Source organism: Anopheles ziemanni, chromosome 2 (assembly GCF_943734765.1).
Source record: "Anopheles ziemanni chromosome 2, idAnoZiCoDA_A2_x.2, whole genome shotgun sequence".
Taxonomy (NCBI): Eukaryota; Metazoa; Arthropoda; class Insecta; order Diptera; family Culicidae; genus Anopheles; species Anopheles ziemanni.
In genome coordinates, this window is record NC_080705.1 from 80,719,639 (window position 1) to 80,738,768 (window position 19,130).

A 19,130-nucleotide genomic window follows, 5' to 3' on the forward strand; every position below is an offset into this window, starting at 1 on the left:
CTTCTTACGTCGTGTCGTGCCGTTTTCTTAGCTTTTTTTTTGGTTGACTTGGTTGGCTTGGCCCCGGTGTGAAAATGTGTCGTGCACTCGCTGGGTTGCTTTGGCTGCGCTAAAAAACTATCCTAAACGATGAACCGCATGTTCAGGATCGTAAGTTCAGCGGTTCCAGCTGATGGTATGTGAGTTGGATGGTATTATTTTGTTGTAGAAAAATGCACTACACGAATATGTTTTTCACTCCGTAATGGCCGACCTGACAACGAGCTGCTCGCTGACGTTTGCTGTCAAACTGTTCGTTGCACGCGCACACCAACACATGTGCAACTGCATTCCAGACCACAAGATGCTACATTTAATGTTGAATTAATTTCATGTTATCAATTAAACATGACGATTCTTCAACTTAAATAAATTTTTAAAACTGCTCTTTTTTACCTGGCAAACCGTAAACAATCGAGTTTTTGTTCTAAGAATCTTGATCGCTGACCGATTACCGATTGAACAACCTTGACCCGATGTGTGAAGCGGTTACTACCGTTACCTACGTCGCGGCAGTATCAAAACAAATCTGTTTAGTTTTGCGAGGTGCGTCATCCTGGGAAGATAAAATTATTAAAACACACAATGAGCGGACTAGAAAATACGCTTCAAATTGAGTTAAAACTAGAAAAGGTAAACAAGAGCATTGTTGGTTATGCTTGTACGAAGTCATTTGAATTTTACCAATTGTTTTTAGGAGAAAACAAATCAAGCCTTGCTGAAAGATCATGTAGAGAAGTACTCCGAGCTAACGCAGTCGATGTCCAAAATACTGAACTCGTTCGAGCAGCGGTTGGGCAAACTGGAACACACGATTTTGCCCGTCTATAATATAACCAAGAACCTGCAAAAGCAGCAGCAAAGTAAGAAAAGTCAGCAAGCTAAAAAAATAATCTTCCGCTATAATCTGCCTATTCCCGTTCCTTCAGACCTCGACAGTACACTCCAGTGCATGGAACAGGTGCTTTCGCACTATGATGCCTCCCAAGATGTGTGCAATCTAATCCATCAGGGACCATCCGAGGGAAATATTGGTTCCTTCTTGGACGGATTGAACAAGCTGAAAAAAGCGAAAGACTACTTCCTGAACAACAATCCACAGAGCGTTGAGCTGGAGAACGTGACCAGTTTGTTCAACAATGGCTGCGAAACATTGAATAATCACTTTAAATCGCTGTTAAAGAAACACAACACCCCACTGAAGCCGGTCGATTTACTCGATATGATCTACATTGAGGAAGATTCTTCAAACGAGGATTGCCCTTCAATTAAACAAGTACCACCGAGCGCTAGGGAAGAGCTGAATGTGATCGCCCAATGGTTGGATAATAATCTGCGCCGGGAGTATGTGCAAATCTTTGGTGACGAACGATCGGAAGTGATCATGCGATCGTTGCAAAATTTGAAAGACCATCAAAAGAGTGGCAGCTGGGGTAATGAACCGCTCAAATCAAGGCACGCGTATGGACGGACGACCGATGCTGGAGTAAAGAAAACAACTTCCGCTCGCTTACAGCAAATGTGAGTATTGCAGTAGTGTTTTTCGTATTTAGTTTGAAACCCGTACTCTTATGTTCTGCTTTTGTTTTCCACTTTAGATTCGAACGCAAAGCCAACAAAATGTTTATGAAAGCATCCCAGACACTCGGCCAATCGGCCGGATTGGCGATGAAAAAGAACTCTTCGTTTGGTGATATTCTTGCTGCGGAAGAGTATGGGAACGATAACGACCAGGAGCTGGAAAAGTATCTCGTTTTGCTGCTCGGTCTGCAGAAATTGCTCGTTTGGGAACGACAGCTGCTGAACGACATCATACCGCCATCCCGCCACAATGAAGTATTCTCGCGTTTATCGCAACAGTCGATCGAAATGGTGGTCCGCGATGCCGAGCAGATCACGTCCAAAGTGATGAGAAGTATCTCCCGCAAGGAGTGGTCGGCTGCTCTTGGCATATTTTCCGCATTGAAACACGTTCAAATTCTTCAACCCGATATCGATCGAATTTGTGACGCTACGCAAAAGCAACAATTGTCGGGGGTGCTTAATCGTCTGCAACAGACGGCTTCCAAGGGGTTGGAGCTGTTCATCGAGTCCGTACGGAATGATGCCGGAGGTGGCGGTATGGTCAGCATGACCTCAAGCACAATCAGTTACGGTGGTGGTTCGAACGTTCCGAGAGATGCGACCGTCTATGAGCTGACATCGAATACGATTTGGTTTCTAGAACAGCTGCAGGAGCATTGCGACACCATCGGAGGGCTGCTGCAAACGGAAGCACTTTACACAAACGATCTTGACCGTATCGCCACACATAAGGCGGTTTCGATCGAGCAGAAAAATAAAGCACTCCTCGGGATTTATGTGCGTAAGTATCGTAGCTGGTAGAAAAGAAGTAGTATCGTAAATCCAAATTGAAACCTCATTTTTTTCTTTTATAGGCAAAGTGTTGGCAGAGTTGAACTACACCATCGCCACCAAATCAGAGCAGTACAGCGATGCGGCCACAAAACAGCTCTTCAAACTCAACAACACACATTACATTCTTAAATCACTGCAACGTTCAGCCCTGATCGACATTGTCGCACTGACCGAGCACGATTGCGAGCGACGGTACCAGAAAATGATTCAAGATTTGAAAAAGGCATATCTGAGCTCGTGGGCGAAGCTGGTTTCCTTCATTCATCCACTGGACGACATGCCGAGACCGATCAATAGCAAGGTGAAGGATAAGGAACGAGCTACAATCAAGGATCGGTTTTCCAACTTCAACAAAGAGCTGGAAGACGCTGTGAAGATACAGCGCGCAGTTTCTGTGCCGGACGTGCTGTTGCGCGAGGGCATTAAGCGAGATAACACCGAGCACATAGTGCCGAAGTACAATGCGTTCTTTGAAGTGTAAGTACACAATTGTATCGGTCATTGTCGCTTATTACTAATCTTCTTAATGATTCTTGCAGATATTCCGATGTACAGTTCAGCAAAAACATTGACAAGTACGTTAAATATCGCCCTTCTGATGTAACAACCATGCTGAACAGATTTTTTGATGATACAGTTTAAAATTGTCATCCAGTGACGGAACTCGCTAAACTATAATTTATACAATGCCTTCTTCATATAACAATACAAAGCTATGAATTATCAATAAAATATTTATCAACAAGTAAAACTTTTCGATGTTTAAGAAAAGGAAAGAAATTGAATTTGTTCCAACTGGCAATTTAATTGATGTGGGATATTTGAAATGAGTTAGAATTGTCATCCGACCCACGTGCTCGATCATTAAAACTTGAGTATAAACAGAAATGAAAAAATAGCAAGGTAAATACAATATAAAGCATGTTGTATGCACCTTGCATTAGTCATTCTGCGAAATCGTCTGATTCCTGCAGCTTGTTTCAAGCAGGACTGACAATTTTAGACAAACAAATCGATATACCAAGTGCAAAAAGTGTTACTTCGTGAGGCCAAGCCATCGAGTCCATAAACGGAAACAGTGATTATATTATAAACTCTTTATAATCATTCTATGAGCGTTTATATATCTAGTGATCAATTTACAAGTTAACATATATACTAGCACAAACGAACCTCGGTGCGTGCCTAGCAAGGGCTTTCGCTGGTGGTGCAACGAATATACAAACAAAACAAACGTAAAACTTATCATGAACAACAAAGGAGCTAATGGTGAGTCCTTGACGAGATATTCTACTCTTCTAGAACATACAAACGTTCCACAAATCTTAGCTAGGATGATGCAAAATGGAAGTTGATCAAACCTTCCGCATCCTGCGTGCCTGCCATCGGAAAAAAATGTAGTTCAATATTCTTCCGCTTCACACGCCATTTTTAAGTATTTTTGACTTTATCTATTTCTCCAAGTGAATCATCCCGTGAAATGAATGATGCTGAAAAGCAATGAACAAATTGTGAAATCGTTATGTAGAAGGGCGAAAGACTCGACCTCGATGATGGTTTCGGCGAAAAAGGTTATCATTTGCGTGCAATTAATTAAAAATCCGCACATGATAGTATTCGTGAATGCAGCCACAAATATTCCACATTTCCATTTCTACACTGTACTGAGTTTTGCGATGGTGTTTTCTAACTCTGGTTCTCTTGTTTTTTTTTTGTTTTGCCTCGTCGGCACACAGGATATCCCTATGATGCTGCTGCTCAGCAAGCTGCATATCAGCAATATATGAATGGACAGGTGAGTTGCTCAAATCTCCCAAGGAGGGGGTTAATTGTGTTAACAAACACACCTTACCGTGGCCTTCGTTGCAGATGCCCGCACAAGCACAACTTCCGCCTTCGTACAACTCGGTGATGACTAGTATGGCCCCAACGTACCAGCCATATCCTCCCGGTATGGTGCCACAGCCATTTTACGGTAACGCCAGTTGGAGTGTGAATCCATCCCCGCAAGCACAGTTTGCTCCTCCGCCGCCACCGTACGCGGCCACACCGGGCGCTGTAACGGCCATCCCGGCGCAGACGGTACATCATCAGCCGATGTACCAGTATCAGATTGCTGCCGCTCCTCCGCCGAACCAACCGGCGCAGCTTTATCAAACACCAGTCTATCCAGTTCAGGTAACGAAACATTTGAAAACAATAATGGTTTACCTTGCATCACCTTTAACATTCATTTATTTTTTACTATACTATCATAGGGTGCCATGTTCGATGCTGGTGCACGTTTCGGTAAGTCCGGCGGACAGCCGACGATTCCTCCGCCTCCACCAGGGCTGGCCCCGACCGGCGCACAGCTCGCCAGCATGCAGGGCCAGCAGGTCGTGCTGGCCAAGAAAAAGAGCAGTTTTCTTGGAGGCGGAGGTGGAGCTGGATACACTTTCTGGTGAAGCGTCGCTGTTTTGTTGTAGCCTTCCGGACGAGCTAACCCGACGGGTTGGTGGCGTAATGGCTGTGCCGGAATAAAAAACAAACTTAAAAGAAATTTAAAAAAGGGATCGCTCAGAAGCTTTGAAGATTGAAGACTATGTTGAGATGGACGAGCATGGACCGAATAGAAAAGAACTCAAACCATTCTAGAATCGAACGAAACGAGTGATTTGTTACCAGGTGCAATGTACTTGTACATGTCAGAGAACTAATCGCATGGTCAGTTTCACGTGTGGAAGAATTTATATCTGAATAGAGGGCGTACCAAGAACCTTTTCTTTTTTGCTGACTAGCATTTCATAAAATTCTTTTGTAGCATTTCGACTGAATTATACCCATTGTTGTGTTCGATTGTAGAAACCCAATTTAATTCTAAATTTGTACAACGAACTACGAGACTATTATCAATTATACCTATCAAAGTCGAGATGTTTTTCTTCCAAATAGTTTCCTCCTTATTGATAAAAATTTGCACTAAACCTTCGATCTTGTTTGCGTACAACAAAGCTGGCGCTCTTCCTCGAGCCAACTGCCTACTGCGATACATCCTTATATAGTCATATGTGCAAAATTGCTACAAACAAAAATTTAACTGAAAACATATGTGTTCAACGCTGCAGCGCAGACTAAAAGAAAATATCACCAATGTTCACGATTCGCACAATCGCTCGACGGCAGAGGATGCAAACTTTCGTTCCCCAGTTGCCCACATGACTGCTCAAATGTAGCGAAATTATTAATCATCAAATACTGAAAAGATTTATAACTTCAACAAGAATGTAGCGTGGAATGTTTTTGATGGGACGTCGTCCTGTAGAACATGTAAAACTAGCAAATGGTTAAAGGGAATGAATGATCTTAAATCTAGTTATTGGCATGGTATTTCAACCACCAACCTAAAACAGAAAAAAATCCCCTATTGTTCAATAGGTACGCAAAACAAATCGGATATGTGGGAAACGAAATTCAAACGTAGCACTATGGTATCTAGTGCAGAGGAGTTGAAATTACATAAACACGCAAATACACCGCAATGAGCAATTTTGAAAAGTAAAACACGACTTCGATTTACACGCGGTTAATACGTTTGATCGTAATTCGATGAATAGTGAACGGAGTACGATAATGAGTAAAAATAAACACAATAAAAGTCATGAAACCAAGTGAGCACTACAGAACCAACTAACAACAGCCAAAAGGCTTTTTTTGTGAAACCGAAGCGTTTAAGCGTATAGGAAATGACCAAATCAAATCCAATAATGTTTTGGAAAATGGAAAAAGCAAGAAACATTTAACGATGGCCACAGAATTAAAGGGCACACCAGCAAATAGCAAGGAAAAGCACAAAACCACGAAGAACTGATGGGCAAATTAAGTAACCCGAATGCAATTAGGCATGAACGTAGCAAATGAATCCGACACACAAAGTAATAGTAGTAAAGTGAAAACAGTTTGGCAACAAAACATGAGTAGAGAAAAACAAACAATATGGAAATGATTATAGTTAAAAAAAATCAAGTGATCTAGTTCGGCTGAGAACCTTAATTCCATGAAAGTATATATAGCTATACTTTAAAAATATATATATACATATGGATCCGATATTCAGTGCGGAATTCCTAGAAAAACTCAGACAGCCATCTATTGTTTATTGCACGAGTGAATAAGACGAGGAGACAACTGATAAGTGAAAGCATGGGAGAAATGTGCATCATGTTTAGTGAATTGAATAGTGAAGATTGCTGATATGATAGGAAGATATGAAAATGCCATCTTATGATGCACGGCAATGTGACCATCAGTATATGAAGACGTTGGAGAGAATGCGGAAAAGTTTGAAAGAATGCGATGATAAGACCCGAAATTGACGCGCGAGACTGCATAAAATATCGATTGCAAATTTACGAAGTCACTACAACAAAAGCAATCCCATTGGAGTTATCAGTTCATTATACACAAGTTTTACTACATCTGAGTTTTGTTTTTTGTTTCAAAATTTACAAACTATAACTCAATATATATACATACATATATATATATATACATTATTATTAAACCTTACATAAATTACTACGACATTGTCACACTGTAGTTTTGTTCCTTCGGAGGCGAAAACTGTTGTTTCGCATAGGATTTTTGTGATTGAAGTCAAACGAAGTGAGAAAGGTATTTCAACACGGAATGATATGAATAAAGAAACAAAAAACGGGAAACCTCGGCCTTGGTCCTCTCTTCCTCAACGATGGATAAACAAATCCTGACTCTTCAGGGAACCTTTCGTGTACTCTGTTGAGTAAAAGTTCGGTCAAAAATAGTGAAATTGTCAACGAAGAGGTTGAAATTGTCTAAAAATAAGGGAGAAAACTAAGTTGAATTGACAGGTTATCTTTATTTTGAAAATTAGAAATTTAAAACAGTTCGTATCGTATTCGTAAAAACATGTTGAATTGCAACAAACTGCTATGCTTTTTCCCAGAAAGGTTATTCCTTAAACGCTAGCAGAAAATGTTTTTAGTGTGAAAAGTTTATTTCGGCTGTCGTCGAGATTTTTCCACACCCTTGTTTGCTTTTTCCTGCTTTACCTTGTCTGCTTTTTCCTCGTCAGAAGCTGTGGTACTTTTACCTTCAACTATCGACAAATCCGACGACGGATCGTCAGTATTGGCATGCTCTTTTGTGTCCTTGTTTTTCTCGAGCGATTGCTCTCTAGACTCCAAACCAACCCTCCGTCGCTTGGACGGTTCCGGGGAGCTGTGAGATGTTTTTGTTTCATCTGGTTCGCTCTTTTCCCTAGCGATCGACAGTTTTTCCGTGAGCTTTCCTTTTGCATCTTCTTTTTCGTCTGTAGTCGGATTGACCGGTACTTCTTCTACGGTCTTCTCATCTACTAGTGCCTCCCCCTTTCCATCTGGTTCTGGTTTCTTCTCATCGTCGATTTCCTTGATCGCCTCTTTAGAATCGCCAACTTCGCGGGTTTGTTCTTCCATCGTGGTGGTCGTTGTATCCATCGGTTCCTCCTTGGTATCGCTTTTTTCCACCGTTTCTTCCTCCAGTTTTAGTTTTTTCTTCTGAATGATCGTGACTGGCAGTTGTTCTTCATCTAAAATCGAACACAGCTGGTGATCGTTCTTACCATGCACGGTCATAACATTACCTTCGTCCTTTACGGTAGGATCGATCGTTGGGGGATCCTCTTTTTCCTGCTTTATGGCTGCTGCTCCATCAAGCGTTTCGTGTGTTTTGTCCTGCTGATGGCGACGCCCCAAAGCTGCCCGGGTGGCACGGGTATTCCGTACCCTCGGTTGGGCCGGCGCTTCCTGTTTGAAGCTTTTGCGCTTACTCTCCGACTTTATGGACGGTTTCGATTCCTGTTTGACCGTGCCGTGCCTCACTTTCTTTTTATCGTCTTGCACGACGGGAGTTTTGGGCTCCTTCATAGTTTTCGCGTCATCCACACCGGAAGGGTGGTCTGCTGGGATAGAAAAAGTCCCATCCATAGTAACCGACGGTTCTGCCTCCCCTTCCGATTCCGATTCATACTTCCGCTTGTTGAACGAGCGCTGCGCTGGCAGCTCGAAATGCAGCGGGCAGGTAACGTTCTCGAACAGACCGGCCAGCGGTTCCTGGCACACGATGCCACTCTTCTCGATACCGCACGCCCGAAAGAGGACTTGCTTTTTGTCCTCCAATATGTGCTTGCGGCAGTGCTTACAGCACGGCAGCGTCCGTTCCCCGCACTTTACGCCACCCTCCGTGTAGGAGCACTTCGGCAGTGGAGGCGGTTTCTGCTGCAGTCCCTCCGTCGCCTTGGCACGCTTTTCCAGATACTTGCGCTGCAGGATCGCCTCCACACCGTGCTTCCGATGGTAGCGGTTCAATCCCTTCAGCTTCTCGTACAGTGCCCGCTCGTGGGGCGTTTCATTGATTTGATCGTAAATGCTACAGTGCGTCTCGCGTTCGGCGCGCTGATCGCGCAGGAAATTACGCCTTCGTTCGCGCAGCACATGCTGTAGACGATGGATTTGCTCCACGTAGAGCGACTGGAGGCGTGCTAGCTTCTCCTTGGTGATACGGGTGGTCTCCTCGGCTGTGTAGATACCGGCGTGCTTGAGTGGATCGTCGCACTGGGAGTCGACGCTTTCGTTGTCCGAGTTGTCCATATCCTGGCCCCTCCAGGACGTTCCGTACGTAGGCTGTTGGGTTTCCTCATCTTCCGAGCTGGAATCGGACGCATAGTCCAGGACGATGCGTCCAGAATCGTTGATAGCCGTAACGTCCACATCGACTGGAAGCAGAGAAGGGTTGTTAATTAAACTGGGTTTATTGAATAAAACTCCAACTTTTTTCTTCTACTTTAAAAATTAAAACTATGGAATGGCTTGTATATGGTGGAGCGTCATATGCATCAACGAAGGTTTTCATAGCAGTTTCGATGAAACCATATGAACAATGAGTGCTTTGATGTGAAGCAATGAGAGCTTTGAACCCAGCCTCTTACAGACGTAATGTCTACATAGCAAATTATCAAAGACGGCTGATTGAAAACGAATTTGGAGTGTTTTCAACAAGTGAATGTTGCATCCGGAACTGGAAAGAAAGACGCACTAATATGTCACCGAGGAAATGTGTACAGAGTGTCTATCATTATTTGCGCCACGTTGTAAGCTTCAAAAAATACATCAAACATTTTACTTCTGCCGGTATAAAAAGGGGATGAAATGCCCATTCAAGATCGCAGACTCAAGCAATACTTTAAAAAATGAAAGGACTTGTACTATTGGCGCTTCTTGTCGTTGGTTCGTCCCTGCTAGTCGAGGGTCAGAATACTAACATCATCGTTACGGTCAACTCGGACAACACGTACACGGTATCGACCGCGGATGGCTCCCAGAGTGTAACCCTTTCGGCCACTTCTCCATCTCTGATGGCAGAACTGGTTGCCCTGATCCAAGTGTTAATCGCAAACTCATCGACTACTACAGCTGCGGCCACCACTGCGGGAACGACTGCGGTCGCCACGGCAACGCCCGGAACCGTGGCTGCGACTACGGCCGCAACAGCAGCAACAACCATTGGAACGGTCGCAACAACGGTCGCAACTACCACCACCGTTGCACCTACAACTACGACTGTCCCACCGACGACGACCACTGCCCGGACGTGTGGCAATGGAGGCGGTAGGCCCCTCATCGGTGGAGGCATTGGTATTGGCATTGGCTTCGGGGGAGGTTTGTTTGGTCGTCCCGCTATTGGGGGAGTAGCTGCCCCCGGAATTCTTCCGGGTGCAATCGGTCTTCTTGGAAACGGCGCTGCCAACGTTATCAATGCAGGTGGTAACCTTCTTACAGCGAAAACCAATATGGAAGGACGAGTTATCAACAACGTTGGAACCGGACTGGGAGGATTAGCGCAAGCCGCTGGTGCCGCGGTAGGAAACGTCGCTGCCGGAGTGGGTGGCCTTATTGGCAGTGTCCTCGGAGGTATACCTCGTGTTGGAGTGAATGCTAATGCTGGGTTGGGCTTTAATGCAAATGCTGGATTGGGCATTAATGCTCGCCCCTTTCTAATTGGCTAAGAGGATGTGTTTCACATGAATTGAATTAATTTTCAAGAACGTGATTGTATCCCAATAAAAACAACATTTTCTGCAAATTGACTTAACCGACGAAAACTCACCAAATGGATCAACTGATGGCGTGACGACATCCACATCATTTTCGTCGTCATCCTCGTGTACGGTAATTTTAAGCGGAGTGTTGTTCCCCATGTAGTGCTGTTTGGTTTTGTCCACTTTAACATGGTGCGCCAGGCTATGGAGCAGCGTTTCCGTCGTTTCCACCGGGACCAGCTTGCCGATGGTGGACTTTGTTTTCGATAGCTGTGTCTGCCGGCTGTGCTCGAAGCAGTAGTTCGTCCCGTAGTCCTTCTTCGCATCGTACCGCGGTGAAGGTTCCGGACAACGGCGTCCGTTGGGGTAGAAAAATCCGCACTGCTTGTAGGGTGCTTTCGGGTCTTGAAGGATGTGCCGGATGCAGTAGGCGTACGATTCCACCCGGGGCAGGGAGCACTCGTACAGTGTGTTGGCGCATACCTTTGCCTTGCGCTCGATTTCCTGATGAATTTGGCAGCGAAAACTTTCCTCTTGGTCGCTGGAAGATGCGATGCCCGTGCCTGAGCTTCCACCATGGGCACTTCGATTAATTGGGCGCACTTGCTGTACCGGTCCCATTGCGAACTGTTGATAGTAATCAGAAATGGCAGATATTTCACACGCCTGAAAATGAAACTTTCAGCAGCGAAAAGGAACTTTTCTTTTCACTACAAAACACGCAGCAGATTGTTGTACGATTGACGCTTTATGATTTGTTGAAATGGCTGACAGGATCAAGGTGAATACAGCACTAACTAATCGAGAACAAGATTACTAGAACTGGTAACCTTGATCGAGAGGTGATTTCTTTGCTCACTGTGACCATCACATAGCAAGGTATTGTGAGCACCCTGTGAGTCGTCGAGAAATGTATCAAATACGATGAAGCTTTCTAAGCAAAATATTTTGTTTTCGATGACAAATCAAAACAATCGATGAAACTCAGTTCGCTTGCAACAACAGGGAAAATTGGCATCGTGAAACTATTAGGTACGTAGTTTTACTGTATTTTTTCAGTTTTGAAGTACTTTTCATCACAAACTCCAGACCTTGTGGTGCATTCTATAATAATTCTTACCTATTCTGTTCACTTGAATACGGTGCAGCGTATTGTCGCAACATGAAAGCCCGAGGCCAACATTGATAACGGAATACTGCATTGAAGAAGTACACAAGGTCAATAAGAAAACACCACTAGACGAAATCAATAGTTCCCAGACTGTGACGAGCAGACATTTGTAAAAAAATCTCGTTCGTGTCCAAGAGATAGCGTGTTGTGAGTGTTAATACGTCCCATAAAAACGTGCATTTAATACGGCCCGCGATCCGCTGGCTTGTGCGCCGTAGTTGATGAGTACTATCAAATACTGGTTGTTGGTAGCTTTCCGGCTGTTTACGCATTTTTTCATTTGACAATTTAACCGCATCGGGCAGCTAACGCTCGCTAGTGCCGCAACAGCTACTAGCAGCTCCAGCTTCTCGGCAGTCGTTTCCACCAGCAGTAACGCTCGTGATTGTCCATCGGTGGAGGTGGTTTGCGAATCGCATCATCAATCTCAGCAGCTACAGCACCATCACCATAGCACCAATCACCCGGAGCGGTGCAGAGTGAACTGTGATAAGAGCGCCATTGCAGGAAGTAAAATGCTAGATCTCGATCGTCATCCGCTGCCGGATCAGCTTGGCTATCTGGTTCTGTCCGAAGATGGGTCCGTACACGCTTCGGGCGGCGAGTTGGAGAATGATGAACGTAGTGCAAATATCATCAGCAATTTGCTGACTCTCACCGAGAGGTAAGAATGATTGAGAATGATACCCAACAAAAACTGTACCTCAACGATGTTCCTTTCAGTGTGGATCCAGCCAACTTCAAAGCGCGCTCTTGCCGGAAAATATCAATCGTGTTCACCGACCATAGTTACACCATATGCCTTTCAAACAAGCGTATCTACGTGATCAAGAAGCGAAATCGGGTAGACGCGAATACCAACAACGGCATGGAACCGGATAATCATTCAATTATTGCATAATTCTTTACGCAAATATCGGAATAAAGTAAATGATCGAATGCTTTTGAGGAGATTTACAATCTAATTAACAGTTTGTATTTACTATCGCACTGTCTCAGTGGAACGGTTCATTGCTATGGTAAGTTATAGTAGAAATTGTGCAACACTTTGATAGTATGCTTGTTGTAATTGTTGCTGTAATTCTTTTTGGCTCATCCATTGATATTTTAGCTTACTATCTGCAATATTCCCACTGCCTTGCTTAAGCACGCTGCGGAAAAAGAACACTTTTGCACCAACCGTTTCAGTTCGCGAAGATGATGGATATTTGTACTTGTAGAAGCCGACCGGAGCGTTGCCATAGAAAGTGACCTGAAGTGCATCGCCACAGTGCTCTTTCAGGGTACGCTCTGCTGTTTGTCGCATTGATTCGCCAGCCTTATGCCGGCCTTGGGGCAGCAGGTAATGGCTTTTATTTCCCAGCTTTTGCTCTACCAGCAGAACGAGGGTTTCTTCCAGTTTGCGATCGAGTGAGCGGATATCATTTTTCTTATCAGCTTCCGTCGTCCGGGGAGCTGGATAAAACTTTGCTAATTCATCATTGTAAGCATCTTCAAGATCCTGAGCGGTTTGCTTCAGTGCCTCAGAATCGAGGTCGATTTTGCCGGCTTTGAGCAGTTCCAGCTGACGCTTTTCAGTTTCTTTCCGTAACTCATGATTGGATTTCAAGCTTTTCTCCAATTCGATCTGATCAAGCATAGCCTGCATAGGAAAATAAGGCGGGTTTTAATACAGTCATCCTCCTTCCCAGGATGGTGTCTTTTACCTTAAATTTGGTCTCGAGGGGTTCTAGTGTTTTCGTCACGATCGGTAACCTTTCGACGAGCACTCCTGCATAGAGGTCCCATTTTTGTTCTGATTGTGGGGTTGCCGCGTTGACTTGCGCTGAAAACGATCTACTCACTAGCAACCTTGCAACCTGTGTTGCTACCGGGTTTACCAAAAACCTCATTATATCAGAAAATTTAGTTTTGCTGAAGATCACGTCCAAAATTCTCAATTTTGTCGCAATGTTTTTATCGTAGCTGTCATTGGGTACTGGCCCAGTGCAAAAACATGGAGAAAACTAAGAATTGGCCGTATTTATTTCTGTTCAATAAATCTTAATTTTATAAATTAACTGCTTATGAAAAATATTTGGAATAATTAGCTAGTCAATATAAACGAGCTGCAAAACTATTTTCTTCTAATTAATTCATTAAATTTACTTCAACAAAATCAAAACAAACAGTTTCTGAAGGTCCTGTGAAAAAAATCTGTATATATGAAAAGAAGCACAAATGCAAACGATCTAGTTGTCGTGGAACGCCATTTTGCAGTCGAAAGTAGTGATGGGGAAACTGAATCCCTACAGGGATTCGAATCTTTAGAATCCCTCTAGGGATCGAATCTTCGAATCTTCCGAGTCCCGATTCTGCCAACACTAGTCGAAAACGAGCTAGTTGTCGTGGAACGCCATTTTGCAGTCGAAAGTTAGCTGTTGCGGTGAAAAGATATCACGCTCCCAAAAGTTGCGTAAAAAGTGAAGAAAACGAGAAAAACTAAAGGATAATCTTACATCAAACGCTTGCCAAAGCCGTAAGTAGTGCAATGAGCTGGTGTGAGCGGCTAGAAAATATCTTCTTTTTGCGTTAAAGTTCACCCGTCGCATCGGTACCTCGAAATCGATCCGTACTCCGTACTAGCGAGAAAAAGTAGCGCTTCCCCATCCCCCATCCCATCCCGGTTGATAGAGCAAAGGGGAGGTGAAGAGCGTTTGATGAGATCAGAGGAAAAAAAAGTTCGGAAGCGAAAATGACACACCCAGTCTAAAAAAGCGGAGCCCCTAGGGGTTCGTGGTGTACGAAAAGTCCTCCCCACGATGTGATTGATATATTAGGAGGAAAATAGTATGATTTTCCCGTGATGAAGAAAGTCTGCTAGTCACAAGTCGATAAATTCCATATACGCATCCCCCCGCGTCTCACCGCCGTGACGGGGTGGGTAAAGTGAAAAATCGATACTTTCCTTTGATTCAACTTCCCATTGCGGTTTTGAAGGCACGCATCCGTAAAGCTGCTTGAATGTAGCTGTAATTTTGTTTTTACACATTTTTCTGTTAGTGTTATTTACTTTGTTTATTTGTAACTTTTTTCTTCAATTGTTTATAATCGGGTTGCATGTTGTATTTTAAAGGAACATGTTTCTTTCGAAACGAAAAATGTATGTAAACAGTAACATTCCATGGGGTCGTGCACAGTAGGTTAAAAGTGTCCAAAGGCAGGTTAAAGTAAATGTTGACCCTCGTCCAAGACACTTTACTGCATTGATGCCGTTGATCGCTGGAAGTATACGAACGGCATCGCACGTTTATAAACTAACCAGCTCCGCTGCGTGGATTACGTCACCACTTTTGGGTGGGTTATTTTTAAACATTACGGACTGATGCCATGCAGCAAACCGGCGGCGGGACTCTGCAGAGCTTCGTGTTGTCGAGAACGAGATTCGTTTTCAACGGGGGGATATGATTATTATTCAATTGAACAAAAAAAACATCCACTTTATGCTGTTGGAATCATTGACTGGGATGGGCTGATGAGAACTGGGCCTTGTACATGTGATGCAAGGAAATTCATGAAATGGTGTATGGGGTGATTTTTGCCGCACTATGTCATCGGTAAGATTGACTGGACACCACTCCCTGGCCGAATCGGAAGGAACGTGACGATTCTGTGTGCGGTCTACGGTCTTTTGAGATAAGATAAGCGTTCTCAATTTTTTTTTGCTGGAAAGTAACGTTGCACGGTGAACCTGTCGTGTAGAGGAAAATGGTAACATTTCCACTATACATGCTAGATTAATCTGGTCACAATGTTTGCTTTTTTCGAGTTTCTAACATGAATTCGAACTTTTTATCATTCCAATTATCTAACCAAGGTTGGTAGCGGTCGAATCGATATTGTTGTAAATAGCGCAAGCAGTGGGACGACAAACTGTTTGAACCCTCGTTTGACCGGTTTAAAAATCTACTCACGCATCGGAAGTGCTTCCCCACATTCCAGTGTGCCCTGCTATCGAGTGTCAAAACTGGCAGTTACTAGTGATTGAACATTCCACCCGGAATGGTGGTTCCGTGGCAACATACTGTGGCTTGCTTGGTTATACCAGCTAGAGATTTAAATGAAACATTAGATGATGGAGAACAGAAGAAAAAGAAAGCGAACGAGAGAAAAAGAGAGACATAAAGAGAGAGAAAGAGAGAGAACCCGCGGATACGAGATGTGTGTTGATGTTTGCGGGAAATGTGAAAATCCACGGACGTTTTCAGTTTTGAAAAAGAGATAACCGAGCGAACCGCGGACCAACGGGAAATGGGTACCCAGCTGTACCGCTTCCTTCCGCCCAGCGTACTATAAATGCTCCTCGAGCGGCTTGAGTGGGTATCGATATCGCTGATAGAAATTGCTCTTGTTGGAGGGTACCGTCAGTTTGCTCGTGTCTTTAGGTTATTCTGGGCTGATTGCACGTTACACTGAACATGAAACAGTTGTGTTACTATCTTTTCTTGTTTCTGAAAAAAGAAATCTATCTGTTGGGCACCCCATTTTCATACCCATTCCAATGAATGCTGCGATCATTATTTGCGTGTTTGTGGTATCATGTGACTAGTAACTCGGCAGAGTACTTGATTCTGCAGTCAAATAAACCAGCTGAGCGAAAGGAAGGTTCTTGGTGTAAGAGCTTATCAATTTTTTTTATGTTATATCACTACAGTTATGTTGTAGAACGCAATATAAAGTGGAAGGTTACATACAGCAATTGTTAGATAATGTCCCATTTGCTATTCCTACTGTCCTTGTGATCGCTAAATGAAGGCTCAACGATTACATCTCGTAATGTTCACAAGCAATGAGTAAAACATATTTTTTAGTACGTTTTGTGTAATCTATAACGTTTGACAAATCCCTCTCTCTGTCTTACACACACACACTCTCTCTATTTCTCTCTCTTTCTGCTTTCTTTTCTATTTTTCTCTCGCCCTTTCACTCTCTTCCTCTCTCTGTATTCTCACTTCCCGGTTGGTGAAAAAAATGTGCCAAAATAATAAAAAATGTGGGCCAATTCTTATGTTCTTCTTTCGTGCGCGCGATGTTGTACGCGTTTGTAACGGAATCGAACGTACAACAAAAAAATGTCATTTAAATGAACTGGTGCATTGCAAACGGAATTGTTCCGCAAAATGTAGTAGAGTGCGGCCCGCGGTGTGGTGGTGCACTGGGTGCTGCCCCAGACTTAAAGAGGGCGCCGAAAGAAGAACAAAAGTGAACCGGCTGCGGGGGAGGGAGTGAAGAGCTAACGTCCAAGTAGGCGAACCACCGACACTCCGACGTTCCGATCCGCGATCCCACTGATCAGAAGAGAGAAGAGGAAGGAGAAGAAAGAGAAGAGGCACGTTTCACGGCTAGGAACGGCGGGCATGGCGCAGGCAACGAGCGCGCGGCAGACTTCGGAGGGTGGTAGCGGAAGCGAAGATCCCGTTCCCACGACCCCGACGGACGATGAGAATCTGTTCATCAATCCGACCGACGGTCTGCCGAACGAACATCCGGCCCTGCCGAGTGCGTACGATTCCGACAGCGAGTCGAACCCGGTGGCGGACGACGACCTGCTGGACGATCTGCCCACCTCGATCATCGTGACCAACATCCACTCGGAGGTGTTTGGCGACGACGGGCTGAAGCGCGAGCTGGAGGACCTCTTCCGGACGTTCTCGGAGCAGACCACCTTCCAGTGGCTGAAGAGTTTCCGCCGGTTGCGCGTCAACTACGACAGCGCGCTGGCGGCCGCGAACGCGCGCATCCGGCTGCACCAGTACCCGTTCGGGAAGTCCATCATCAACTGCTATCTGGCGCAGCCGGTGACGCCGGTTTCGAACACGAACCTCAAACCACCGGCACCGGTCAAGCAGTTCCTCATTTCGCCACCCGCATCCCCGCCGGCCGGTTGGGAGCCGGCGGAGGAGGGCGAACCGCTCGTCAACCATGATCTGCTGGCCGCCTTAGCCAGTCTGACGCCTGGCGAGAGCCACGAAATTCACGCCCAATCGGAGCACCATCCGGGCATCATTTTGCACACTGCCGCCGGTCAGCTCGAGGCGGCCGCGGCCGCGGCAGCGGCTGCCGAAGGTGAAGATGAGGAGACGGCGGGCGGTGGCAAGTCGTCCAGCATGGGTAGCAGCTTTGAGGATGACGATCCGGACAAAGAGAACGTCATTGGCTCGAACGTGGTACGCAAGCCACGGATAATGCAGACGCGCTGTCCGGAGCGAAAGAGTTCCGCCTAGGTCCTAGGACCCCAGAACGACGGTGCTTGTGAGGGTCGGGGTACAATTAAAAAAGAAAAAAGAAGTCCTTCCTTCCTTCGCCATATACGAGATGGTTGGAATCAGAAGTAAAACAGAAAATTACTAAAATCACGCGGCAAACGTTCAAATCAATTTAGTTCCACCGTTACACCAGCGCGAAATACGATCGCTTCGGGTTCGTCTTTTTTGGCAACACATAACGTAATCGAGAGACCATGTGGGAGAGAAGTAATAGTTAATTAAAACCACATTATCGGTATCGAAACCGTTATGTTTCGAATTTAACAAAAAAGAGATACAAACAAAACGATATGTTATCTGTTGCGTTTCCTATGGTTAAGTTGATAAGGTTGCGTGTTAGAAGCGTTCTGAGTGTGTACCATTTATTGATCGTATTGTACAAATTGATCGATGCGCGTTGCATCAATCGATATACAATCGGAACTTAAGATTTGTTGGGTAGTTATTATTTTTTGTACACTCTTTATACGGCGGGGAATCGGTGAAACGAACTAAAAAAAGAAAATTATCAAAAAAGGAAGAAAACACATAGGAAAAATAGAAAGAATGAAATCTCAAATCGTAATAAATTCGGGTCTATGTTGAGCGTTAGTAACTAAATTAGTAAGTTATACATTAGTTTGTTCACAGGTTAGAGTTACGGTTTTTAAAAACTAAAACTCTACTTTAAAAACCAATAAACATTATTTACTGTCGTAATGTTGCCTGGTTTCTGTAAGATAAGAAAACAAGGCAACATGAAATCATATAATCTCGCGCGGACTCCGATGCTAATCCCGTTTCATAATCGTAATCGAATCGAGACTCTAGTCCCCACACTCCAGTTAGGACGAATTACGTAACCAACGCCACCATCTACACCCACCCCCCACATGAGGGTGCAAAATCGCACCTCCCCTCCCCTCTCCCTTTACCCACGGGTTTCCGGGCTGATAACATTCCTTTCCATCGGCTAATGTTTTTGCTCAACCTTTCCTCCCGGTGTCGGTTTATCGGTGTGTCCGGCTGTTCACACGTAAAATGGTTGACGGTGTGCGCTTGTGTGTTTATATGTGTGTATTTACTGTATCCCATTTTTGAACTCTAACGATGTTTGTTACCG

General features: G+C 44.5%; 6 protein-coding genes across 6 annotated transcripts; 4 read left to right on the forward strand and 2 right to left on the reverse strand.

Moving 5' to 3' along the window:
- The first annotated feature begins 624 nt into the window (after window positions 1-624).
- Window positions 625-3,174, forward strand: LOC131286711 (exocyst complex component 7). The gene is made up of 6 exons (XM_058315704.1): window positions 625-672; window positions 737-902; window positions 969-1,560; window positions 1,638-2,404; window positions 2,478-2,934; window positions 2,997-3,174. Exons 1-6 carry the CDS (start codon window positions 625-627, stop codon window positions 3,097-3,099), a joined length of 2,133 nt encoding a protein of 710 aa, XP_058171687.1. The 3' UTR covers window positions 3,100-3,174.
- Window positions 3,175-3,421: 247 nt separating this feature from the next.
- On the forward strand, window positions 3,422-5,152 carry LOC131280931 (DAZ-associated protein 2). Its single transcript, XM_058310176.1, has 4 exons — window positions 3,422-3,726; window positions 4,194-4,252; window positions 4,327-4,635; window positions 4,716-5,152. The coding sequence occupies exons 1-4, from the start codon at window positions 3,705-3,707 to the stop codon at window positions 4,902-4,904; spliced, it is 579 nt and encodes a 192-aa protein (XP_058166159.1). The 5' UTR covers window positions 3,422-3,704; the 3' UTR covers window positions 4,905-5,152.
- Window positions 5,153-7,469: 2,317 nt separating this feature from the next.
- On the reverse strand, window positions 7,470-11,284 carry LOC131294510 (KAT8 regulatory NSL complex subunit 2). The gene is made up of 3 exons (XM_058322557.1): window positions 10,621-11,284; window positions 8,099-9,229; window positions 7,470-8,044 (listed from the first exon to the last, which is right to left on the reverse strand). Exons 1-3 carry the CDS (start codon window positions 11,171-11,173, stop codon window positions 7,470-7,472), a joined length of 2,259 nt encoding a protein of 752 aa, XP_058178540.1. The 5' UTR covers window positions 11,174-11,284.
- An 864-nt stretch (window positions 11,285-12,148) lies between these two features.
- Window positions 12,149-12,682, forward strand: LOC131285871 (ragulator complex protein LAMTOR4 homolog). Its single transcript, XM_058314729.1, has 2 exons — window positions 12,149-12,387; window positions 12,447-12,682. Exons 1-2 carry the CDS (start codon window positions 12,239-12,241, stop codon window positions 12,622-12,624), a joined length of 327 nt encoding a protein of 108 aa, XP_058170712.1. The 5' UTR covers window positions 12,149-12,238; the 3' UTR covers window positions 12,625-12,682.
- LOC131285860 (large ribosomal subunit protein mL46) lies at window positions 12,675-13,653 on the reverse strand. Its single transcript, XM_058314718.1, has 2 exons — window positions 13,430-13,653; window positions 12,675-13,365 (listed from the first exon to the last, which is right to left on the reverse strand). Exons 1-2 carry the CDS (start codon window positions 13,613-13,615, stop codon window positions 12,748-12,750), a joined length of 804 nt encoding a protein of 267 aa, XP_058170701.1. The 5' UTR covers window positions 13,616-13,653; the 3' UTR covers window positions 12,675-12,747.
- A 466-nt stretch (window positions 13,654-14,119) lies between these two features.
- Window positions 14,120-18,078, forward strand: LOC131292349 (protein sarah). Its single transcript, XM_058320807.1, has 2 exons — window positions 14,120-14,241; window positions 16,889-18,078. The coding sequence occupies exon 2, from the start codon at window positions 17,120-17,122 to the stop codon at window positions 17,984-17,986; it is 867 nt and encodes a 288-aa protein (XP_058176790.1). The 5' UTR covers window positions 14,120-14,241; window positions 16,889-17,119; the 3' UTR covers window positions 17,987-18,078.
- Window positions 18,079-19,130: the final 1,052 nt, after the last annotated feature.